Source organism: Poeciliopsis prolifica, unplaced genomic scaffold (genome assembly GCF_027474105.1).
Source record: "Poeciliopsis prolifica strain line A6 unplaced genomic scaffold, Auburn_PproV2 SCAFFOLD101, whole genome shotgun sequence".
NCBI lineage: Eukaryota > Metazoa > Chordata > Actinopteri > Cyprinodontiformes > Poeciliidae > Poeciliopsis > Poeciliopsis prolifica.
The window spans coordinates 425,482-436,409 of NW_026562476.1; the positions used below are offsets into that span (position 1 = coordinate 425,482).

At 38.0% G+C, this 10,928-nt stretch overlaps 1 protein-coding gene across 4 annotated transcripts in view; it reads right to left on the reverse strand.

Moving 5' to 3' along the window:
• The window catches only part of LOC129354016 (HMG box transcription factor BBX), a 33,059-nt gene extending 22,866 nt beyond the window's left edge, over positions 1-10,193 (reverse strand). The window contains exons 1-4 of one of the 4 annotated variants that reach the window (XM_055023501.1): positions 10,132-10,193; positions 6,197-6,272; positions 2,823-2,991; positions 2,450-2,704 (exon numbers count right to left, since the gene is read on the reverse strand). In XM_055023501.1, the coding sequence (XP_054879476.1) occupies positions 2,450-2,704; positions 2,823-2,978 (411 nt within the window). In that variant the 5' untranslated portion in view covers positions 2,979-2,991; positions 6,197-6,272; positions 10,132-10,193. Of the gene's footprint in view, positions 1-2,449; positions 2,705-2,822; positions 3,012-6,196; positions 6,273-7,556; positions 7,663-10,131 lie in introns of those variants that run through there. The other 3 variants (XM_055023500.1, XM_055023502.1, XM_055023499.1) reach the window with 3 other exon arrangements.
• Between the last annotated feature and the right edge of the window lie 735 nt (positions 10,194-10,928).

Below are 10,928 nucleotides of genomic sequence, written 5' to 3' on the forward strand. Positions count from 1 at the left end.
TTTTGCTGAGTTTGAAGGACTGGCTGGGAGAAGATGATTGGTTTAAGGCAAACCAGGAAATGGAACAAACCATCAGGCTGCTGGAACCAGGGGACTTGATGATGAAGATTCTTCCTACTAATAGCATAACTGCTAAAACATTTATGGTGTTAGGTTGTTTAGTTTTTATAGTTGTGTTAAAGTTAAAATGTTTCGATTTAAATTAGTTATTTATGTATCGTTTCTCTTTGTCTTCTCTCCCACCCCTCCTAGTTTGTGTAGGCTAGCCTTTGAGTATGAATTCCGCTGTGTGTTCATTGTGTGAAGTCAGTTTTTGGTTTGTCATGTTGAGTTAGGTATGCCTTAGTTCAGGGGTGCTCAATACGTCGATCGCGATCGACCAGTCGATTGTGGGAAGGTTTTGAGTCGATCTCGGCGGTATGTGACAAACTGAAGGCCTCCAGGATGCTGAGACCAGCTCTTCCTCTTCTGACACACTTATCAAAATATTCACTAAGATCCAAAACGTTTGTAGCTTCTTTAAAGAATAATAAAAAAATCAACAAAACGTGTTAAAATTAATATTCTCAGTAATTATTATCAAGCTGCGTTCCAGATTCATTGACAAATAAAAAGGCGACTCAAAAGACCGACTGACAGCAGATCAGGAGTTTAAATGAGCTGATCAACCACCACTGTGTTCATGAGAGGCTTATTAATAATCGATAATTGAATATCAAGCCTGGAAACCTGATATCATAACGGACTGAAAGTTTTTAATGTAATCTCTGCTCGGCTTGCAGGCGGTTGCCATGGCAACGGGTGTGTTTCACAATAAAGAGAGAGAGAGTAAAAAGGTGCGAGTGCTTCTGAGTTGATCACCTGTTTGGGTTGTTTCACCTCTATTTACCTTCGCTGTGGTTCATCACAGCCGCTGGAGTTTCTGAACGTGCAATAAACAAACTTGGACTAATTACCTCGTTCGTTTGCAGCAAATATGTCATAACAAACATCAAATAGGACAAATAAATTTGATTAAGTTTTAACAAACAAATGGCTTCTACCACGATAATTATGTGAAATTTAATTATATCCCAAATTCAGAAAATTTGCCTTTACATCTGCAGAGGTCTTTGGTTCCTCCTATCAGTCTATAGTTTCTCATATTGAGGACATCAAACCAAAGTTTCAGATCTACCATAACTGACCGACAGCTGCTGGCCTCAGGTTTGCAACCAGCTTCTGACTGAGAAACCAGTAACCTGCTTCCAGTGTCAGAATCTCACTGAGGAAGAAACTGCATTAGGTTTCCTATCACTTCATCATTTCTTATATAACTGTTGTATATTTGTATAGAAAATAAGTCAATAGGGTTTAATTTACTGTTTTTATGTCTTCGTGTCATGAGGTAGATTTCAGCCGGCTGGTAAGAGAAAAAGTAGATGTTGGTCTCAAAAAGTTTGAGCTCCCCTGCCTTAGTTGATTTCTTTTGGGCCATTTTTTCTATATTTCTAAGATATTGTTGTTGCAAGCCTTTTGTTAAGATTTCTTGGAAAAATAAATAGAAGTTATTTTTTTATATATGCCTTTGTCCTTGTTCCTTTGTTGGGCGGACCATAACATTAATATACATCAAATCCAAAAATCTTTGATGACTGAACCTGATCCTGGAAACGGGCCTCCTAATCACATGTATGTACCTTTACCTGCTTATTCTAAAATAATTATTTAGGTTCACACGTCAAGGTTCTCTGTCATTCATGAAGAAGCTGAATTGCTGCACTCTTATATTGCTGCTTTTGGTGGCACTCTCACAACGACATCCTGTTATCAGGTGCATCTACACCAGAACCTTCCTTAAGTTTTATTCAACCATCACCTCCTCCTTTGTTCAATATCGCTTTCGACTTTATCATGAGCCTAAAACCTTCCAAAGGTAAAACCACATAATTTCTACAAATCATATGATCTTATTTCTGTCGAAAAACTTCAGCTCCTGAAAAGTCCATCCACACCAAAAGATTGTATCTGAGAAATCTGAAGAGATTTATATTCAACTCTAGAGTGAAAAAAACATACAGAATTTGTGATTGACAGACTGAACGATTCAACCTGAAGTTGGAGGCTGCATTGTTGTAACAGATTCCAACAAATTTACAACAGGGAGTAAATGTTTACACTAGACAGAATATGCTCATAACTTCCATGTTTTACCTGCCACTACTTTGTCATGAGGTTCACCAGGGTTAAAAAGAGCCTAATTTTGCCTTTGTAATGAAGAAAGCTTCTGTGAGCACTGTTGTTCATAATCTCTACTGACTTTATGAGCTTGAGAAAAAGCAATTCAGTAGCGAGGAGCTACTGAATCGCTGGCTTTTTCTCAAAAATGACTCAGGTTAAATTGTATGCATGTAAGGCAGAGCTTAACGTAACTTTACTACACTAGAGTAGTAATGTAAAGATGCATTACCTCCTTGGCCATATCAGTGTATTTCTGCTTCTCCTTGGGCTCCAGCACAGCCCACCAGTCAGCCAATATTTTTGTGGCCCCACGGTTGTCAAGACGAGGATGTTCCTGTCGGACCAGAGAACGGTGCCGCTTGCAAAAGAGGAGGAAAGCATTCATAGGCCGACGTGCCCGGTGTTCATTAGAGTCTTCTTCAGCTTCCTCTGTTGTGCTTACATTATGCACTTGGGAGTCCTGATCCTCACTGCACAGCCCTGCCTATTAAGAATAAATGTATCAACTGCAATGTAGAGTCCGCTTCTGGTGGTGAATGCACATATTATTTAGGGTCAGGCTGGAGAAAAAAAATTAACCCTGCACCACTGAAGCTACTAACCTTCCCCAGCTCCTCCTCATCTTCTTCTTCCTCTTCCTCAGAAAACTCTGAAGCCTTCTTGGAAAGAAGAGGGTGCCACTGCAGGCATTTACGTTTAGGTCTTTTGCCAATGACCTCCTCAACAGGCTGTACCTTACCTCTTCCTCCACTCTTCATGGTACTACCGCACCTAAAGGAAAAGAAAAACATTTAATATCAGAAACTCTGTCTGTACATACTATATGTAGAAAAAATCCTATCGACTTCTAATAACATGCAACACTGAAGCTGATGTGGCAACTCCTATATAAATTACTGGAAGAGCACCAGAAGGACCATTTATGTGCATAACACAGCGAGACCATTAAAAGTTTTCAAGCAGTACCATCACAATCTGGAAACAGATACAAAAGTTTATAAAAGCTCCAGAGGTTTACTTTGATACTCCTATCTGTGAAAATCATTCCTTTGCACCAGGTCTCAGTAAAGCCGTCTTTCGGACGTGGAGAATGAAAGGCATTGATGTGATAGGCAACCTATATATTAATGGAACTTTTGCATCTTTTGCACAGTTATGTTCTGAGTATAATCTTCCCCCATCAAGTTTTTTCCTGCTGTCAGTTGGTCTTTTAAGTCGGTCTTTTGAGGGAGTATGTTAGGAAAAATGTGTTGGATTTTGAAACTATAACAAAACATGAAACTCTGGAGGAAATAAATAAATTTGATCCTGCCAATCAGGGGGCAGTGTCATATAAGATCTTTAATAACATACGTGTAGACACATAAAAAAGGCATGGGAGGATGAGTTAGGGCAGCTATCCGATGAATTATGGGAGGAGGGTTTGAAAAGTGTACAAGACTGTTCAGTCAATGCCAGACATAATCTCATACAGTTCAAAACCTTACATGGACTCCATTATTCGAGGGAGAAGCTGAGCACTTTCTTTACTAGCGTGTCTCCAGTTTGTAATCGCTGCCGGGTGGCTATTGGTAACTTGACACACTCCTGGTCACATGTTCAGCTTCACTCATTTTGGAAGAACAGTTTTCTTTTTTTTTCAACAGCTTTTGGAAAGAAATGGGACCCAGAACCACTTATTGCAATCATTGGGGTCTCCAGTGCTTTGCGATCAGCCATTAAGCAGGAGAAAACGGCTGTTTTGTTTGTTACAGTGATTGCCAAAAGGTTGATTTTGAGATTTTGGAAAAAGGACTTGATCTCTGGTTGGGGGAACTAGCAAATACTCTGCATCTGGAAAGACTGAAATATTACAATGAAGATAAAGTAAGTGTGCTTGAGAAAATATGGAATCCTATATTAAAATCCCTTCAATGAAAAATTGTTAATGACAGACCTGCCACGGTTGAGATCTTGTATTCACTTTGTGATGTACTTATTTGTTTTGACTTTGTAAGTGCTTTATGATGTGCCAATTTGGGAGGGCGAGGGATGGGTGGGAATTTGATCTGTTATGTTAATCTATGTATGTCAGTATGTAAAATTTAATTTAAAAAAAAGTTTTTAAGCAGGTCACAAAAAACTTGGGCATCTAAAATACAATGTCTCTCATTTGAGCTGTAGCTACAATTTTTTAGTAAATTGTAGAAAATTGTAGCTACAGTGTACAATGTACTTTTTAATTGCAATGTACATTAAAAAGTACATTGCAAATCTGAAACTGAACATCTGGCATTAGGAAACATAGCAGAGGAACAGCAACAACAAGAAAAGCTTGAACAAACTTTAACTGGTACGAAAAAGTTTGGATTTGTTTTGAATTCTCCCATCCAACTGCTTTCCATATATACTCATTGCTCATTAAATAATTAAGCATTGTATTCTCCTTGAGTCACTTTAAATATTTACATGACAAAATAAAATGAATACAGCCAATGGTGTGGCTATGTGTTGCTCTTCTATAAATATGAAAAAAAAAGAATAAATAAATAAAAAAAACAGAACAAAACACACAATGCAGGTGATTTGTAGCTGCCGCTATCGATCAATCAATCAAATTTTATTTGTATAGCACATTTCAGCAGCAAGGCATTTCAAAGTGATATGTACTCATCCAGGAGTAGTGAATGCTGTCAGTGAATGACAGCAATCTGTCGAGTTTCCTTTGACAGAAAACCATTCAAATTAATTTGAATAAACACATCTTAATGCCCTATTTTATATGTTTTACAGTTTATATTGGACTGATATTGCTCAGTAAGGAGAGGGGTTCTGTATGCCAGAGATGAATGTCTTTTGGTACAAAATGTGCAAATTAACCCCAGAACAAAAGCCAAAAATCCAGTGGAAATGCTGTCTGAAGCTGTTGAGAGTCACTATCAACAGTCAAACTGTTCTCTACCGACATGGATTGAAAAGCCACTCAGCAAAGAAGAAATCTTTACTTTGAAAGAACTATAAACATATAACTTGCAGTTTGCAGATGCACACAGGGACATTTTGGAAACTTTTCCTATCTACAACAAAAGTGGAGCTATTACATTTAGAGGAATAATGGTGGATGCTTGTACCATTGTATATGTGAAGCATGGAGGTGGCAGCATCATGTTGGGGGGTTGTTTTCTTGCAGGAGGAATTGGTACGTGGTCTTCCAAATGGACAATAAATCTAAGCATACAGCCAATGTGGTTACAAAGTGGCTTAAGGACAACAAAGTATTTTGAGATGGCCACCACAAAGCCCTGTTTTATGGAGAAGTAGCGAGCAAATATGAAAAAGGTGAGTGAGTGTAAGTTAGGCAGCCACAACTCTTACTGAATTATGACAGTTCTGTCAGAAGGAATGGACCAGAACTCCAGTAAATTGATAAGCTTTTTGGAAGGAAAACCCAAAAGAGTTAATCCAATTCATCCAGTTTAAAAGACAATTATCCCTGATACTGAGCAAATGTAAGTAAATATCTACATTATATTGGTAATAATTTTGGTTATTATAAGATAAAACAGGAAAAGTACAGACAGTGAGAAAAAAAATGTCTTAATTTGGTGTATTTTCATGTCTCATTTCAACTGCACATGGCGTTGTTCTCTGTTGCCACTCCATTTGAAAGTACTCTAGAGGAGAGGAAACTTGAACAGTAAGAGAACATTTTGAACAGTAAGAGAAAGCCAGAGTTCCTAGAGAAAACATGCAATCTAGGAGAACATGGGAACTCCATGTAGAATTGATAATAACTGCTTCCTCTTGCAATCTGGCAATCAACATACAAGTAAAATAAATAAATAATATTAATAATAAGCAACAAAAAGTAAAGAGTTTGCATTTCTCACTGTGTTTGACTGCATTCTGGGCAGCCTGGCACAAACGAAATTCAAACTCCATCAATGAATGACTTAAAACTATCTTATGGATGCAGAGTGAAAACAGGAATACTTACTTAAGAAAAAATTATGGAAATGCTGAATGAATGATGAGGACAAAGCTGGCACAGTCCGTCATACAAAGATGATGACCTATAAAATACAAGACAGCGATCTCAGTCATGCATTACACCGTCATCTCTACAGTCGCTCTGCATAGCGACAGCTTTCTTGAAGGAAAGACGAGTTCAAAGTTACTTTACTGAAACATTATTGGAATGCATCGAAAATCCGGAGCAGCCCTGAAGTAGGATGGGACGTTGGGTGGATCATCTGTACTTGCTGTACAGCTGAACCACTCATGTGGCCAAAGGAAAACATGAAGGCCAAATCCCCGTGACCACCGAATGAATGCATTTAAAGCAATGCAAACCAAACTGGTCCAAATCGAGGTGGCGCAGCTGCAGGGACCTTTAGCTTTACTTGTTCGTCAGGTCCGACTGATGACGGTCGGACTGAACTATTTTTACTCTAAAAGTCCTGTCCTACTGTCTCACGCGCACCAACGATGTATCATATGCGAGATTACAGTCGTAAAAAGATCCAATGGCGTACAGCCTTTATTCCTGCCTCTGAACACAGACTGTTTTAATCTCCATGCAAAATGTCGATCTATGACGAGACAGACGAGCAGAATCAGAGTCCATCTTGCTGTTGGTTGGAGGAGAACACCCCCCCAACACGTCCTCCGACAACTAAAGAGAAGGTTTACACTCCTGTCAAACTCCCCGATGATAATGTCACCCATATTCCCTACCACAGGGTAAAGACATCCAGAAAATCCGGATTAAATCAAGCTTTTCCTTACCAACCTCATACATTTGTGAGCAATGTTTAGCTGGGCAGCAGCTGTGTTACCGGGCATAAAGTAGCTAGTTAGCTTGCTAGCTCTGCCTCCTGCTATGTGGAGATGTTATGTTTTATAGTTCAGCGCTTCCTAAAGTCCAGTAACCATTATTAGTTAAAAATAAGAACGGAATCAGTTATTAAACTTCTATCATAAGCCTTGGCAAGGTTTTTAGCAACTGTTCTTTTGAATGCGGCTGGCGCTGAGCTTGTGATGCGTATGGGAAGGAGAGAAAGGGGGAGGGAGGAGAGTCCGAGCACCTTAGTTGCTTTTGACATTTTATCACGGCTTATCAAAGGCTAGACACACATTGTAGCTACGCTGCAACAGTAACACAAAAATGCTCGACCTAACGCTGCCTTCCAGTAGGATGTCTATGGAAGAGACAGCATAATAACAAGGATAACCCAGCAGGCGGACATCATGTCCAAAGCAGCGATAGTAACAATTTCTCACAAAGCTGAGAGGCGGACTGGGTTTTCAGAGTCCGCTGACAGCACAAGTTCCCTGTGAGGAACTCATGGCCATACCTGAAGTACTGCTGTCAGGAACCAGCCGGAGCTTCTCATCATCGGTCCTGTTCACATTTTTAACTTACTAACACATGACAACACTTCAGCACTTGCTGTACTGAGAGTAGTTCCGTTAAGTTTAACAAATCCAGTCACAAAAAAGCAGGAAGCTAAAGACATGTATATCAAAATAAAAGGGCGACCTCCAACCAAACAGAAACATCAAAACATGAACAAAATGTAGCCAAAAAAGCGATTTCAAAATGTTTAAAACCTCGTATGGCTTCTGGAATATTGTTAAATACACCTGCATTCTCTTGAAAGGGTGAATGTCCTTTGAAGTTCTAAATGGACTCTTTAAAAATGACTTTAAGTTGATAATATCTAATGTGTATCATTTTGGCATCTTCATTTTGAATGAATTTTTAAATCATTTCAGTTTATTCAAATATGGAGCAGATTTGCAATGAACACTGTCCGATAGTACAACATAAACAAATCCACTTTATTTTCAGAAATATAGTGAATGAAGTCAACCACTCAAATGTACAGATTCCGGTCAGTTACAATAATTTTATCCTAATTCTAACACAATGTCATCAAGTTCAGTTTGTTATCTGTAAAACTTTTTTCTGTCAAGAGAAGATTAAGTGATTGCATCAAGTATGATCATTTATCTACCTCAGTATGCATTAGGTGACAGTAGACTTGATTGCATCGTCATTGACTTTGTTGCAATCCTTACTGTTTGTGATGACATGTGAAACCAAAACTTTCTTTTAACAATAAGCCCCCATTAGTTTTCAAGCTAATTAACATTTCAAAACCTAGAAAAAAGCTGATTACTGCATTATTAACAAAACACCAATAAAAATAAAAAATAAAAATTACGATATGATACACTTTTATCTTGTCTAACTTGTCTAACTTTTAGAGATGAACACTGCTATCTGCACATTTGCAATAGAAGAAAATAGACCCATTCTTGTCAACTCAGATTATTGAGTTGAAAACAGTTTCTTTGCTGTTTATCCAGCTGATTTCTAAGAACACAGAGTCTCAGTGAAGTTAAGGTCCACAGGTTAAAAAGTAATAATCTTTGAAGTATTTTTTCTTGTCACACAGATATCCATAGTAGTGGAAAACCCTTAGATCATTTCCACACTGTACCCAAAGTTTAGAAAAGTTTCTTAGGGATGCGTAGATCCTCCCTTTTATTCTTAATATTCTAAGGAGTAGTTGGACTAGATGGCAGAGTCTCATACACTTGACTTGACATTACTCTCAAACAATACATCATTTCCCCCCCCCCACGTTTTTATACTAGTTCTTCTTGATACAAGAGTTTAGACCAAAACTATATAGCCCACCTTACTTTGTGTTCAGATACACTCAAACCTACTTGTTGTGAGAGATGACAAAATTCTGCATTGGTGTATGCAATTGTGTCTACTACTCCACCTACTTTCAGATTAGCTGTTGCAATTCTATATTGGTTTTTAAAATTGACTTCAAAATTCTATTGTTCTTAAATCCCTTTGTGATCTTGCATCATATCTAGCTAGTGGTGCAGACAGTTATGATGGTGTAGGATCATAAATCAGGATCAAAGATCTTGATTTAAGGATCTTCTATCTTACTACTTTCTACTCCCAGAGCTTGACTGGTGACAGAAAGAGGAACGGCTTTCATGGACAGGGCTCCTAGTTTGTGGAATGCTCTTCCTCAAAAAATTAGACGGGCCTCTTCTTTATCTTCCTTTAAATCATTAGTTAAAACTTACTTGTATAATAGGGCTTTTAAAATATTACTTTTAAATATATTTGTATTTCATTTTGTCTTACAAAGTTATGTATTTTAATTGATTCGGTGTACTTTTTGTCTTTTATGGAGATGTTTTAATGTATTTTTTAATGTGAAATACTTAGTAACATTTGTTTAAAAAAGTGCTATATACATAAAGTATTACTATTTTGAAAAATTAAAAACAAATAAATAATATTTCTATGAAAATAAAGCATGGATGTTGTTTTTTTACAGTGCTATATGGACTGGTTATTTAAAATCTAAGACCTTTATTTAAACATGCAAACCGGATGTGACCCTCACTGCTCTGTGTTGCTTGTAGAGGGAGCACGGAAACGCAGCTTTTCAGAGATGAACGCAGTTATTCGCTAAGATGACAAATTTAACGAGTTACATCACCCAAAATAGTATCGTCTGAAGTTGATTCTGTCTAGAAATGCACTGGTTCAGTCAGATCATTCAGCTAAAGTTACTTTCGGTTTTCCACAAGCAAGGAAAAAAAAATTGAAGTAAGCTCTCCCCTCCCCCGGCTGAAAGTGCTCCTAACCAGACTGGGCTGGCCTCCAACGACATCTCTGACTTAACTTTAGATCTTAGCCTTCTAACACACAATTGTTACCGAAACGCCAAAGGAACCCCCTGAAAAACCTCGGGACGAATGGTTGCAGTTCCTATCTGACTGATTACTTACTCCAAGCTTCCTGGCTCTTTAAGGCTTTGCAGCCACAGAGATAGTAGAGTGTTGCAGTGAGAGGCACATTTGAACCATTTGTGCAGCAGTACGTACCTGTCACAATTCACGCGATAAGGCCAGAAGTTCATACAAAGCTCTAAAGGTTAGAAAATTATCATCAACAAACAGTTTTACTGTACACAGTAAGAAAATCCAACCCAACCGTGCAACGTTGCATGTGATTGGACACTCTTGTTGATAGACAGGTTGACTGAGCCAATGGAAAGCTTCGTTAAATTGCCATAATTACATTTTTGTTCAGCGGTCTTGGTTCGGGCCCAGTAAAGGTAGCTTCTAATGAAAAGCATCGTCTGTCAGCAGTACTGATCATTTCATCAGCAATACTCCTTTTATCTTTACTGTGCAACTTTTATTGTGCATGTGTTTCACAAACACTGCTGACATTGTCGCTGAACTATTTGAGGTTTGCTGCAGTCCTGAGGGGTATGTTTCATCAAATCTATAATTTTATTGTTGTCTTGGATTCTTTTGTCCATGTTTAAGTTCACGAGAGTAGTGAGTTTTCGCAGATTCAGGATTGAGTGAAATCTGGTCTTCACCAACCAATTTAACAACCGCTTTCAGCATGTTTGCACTGTTCGCACACAAATCAGATTGATAAAAATAACTGTTTTCTAAATTGATGAAAAACACTTTCTCTTTGCATCTAGCAAGCCATCTATGGACATGATAGCTGGCCAAATGTGAATATGGATTTCACATTTTTTGGGTTATTTAACTCAAACAATATCCAAATTGTTTGCCCAATCAACAAAGAATGCAAAAGATGTGCAATGACATTTTTACAGTTTTTCTAATTTTACAATTTAAAAGATTTTACAATGAAATAT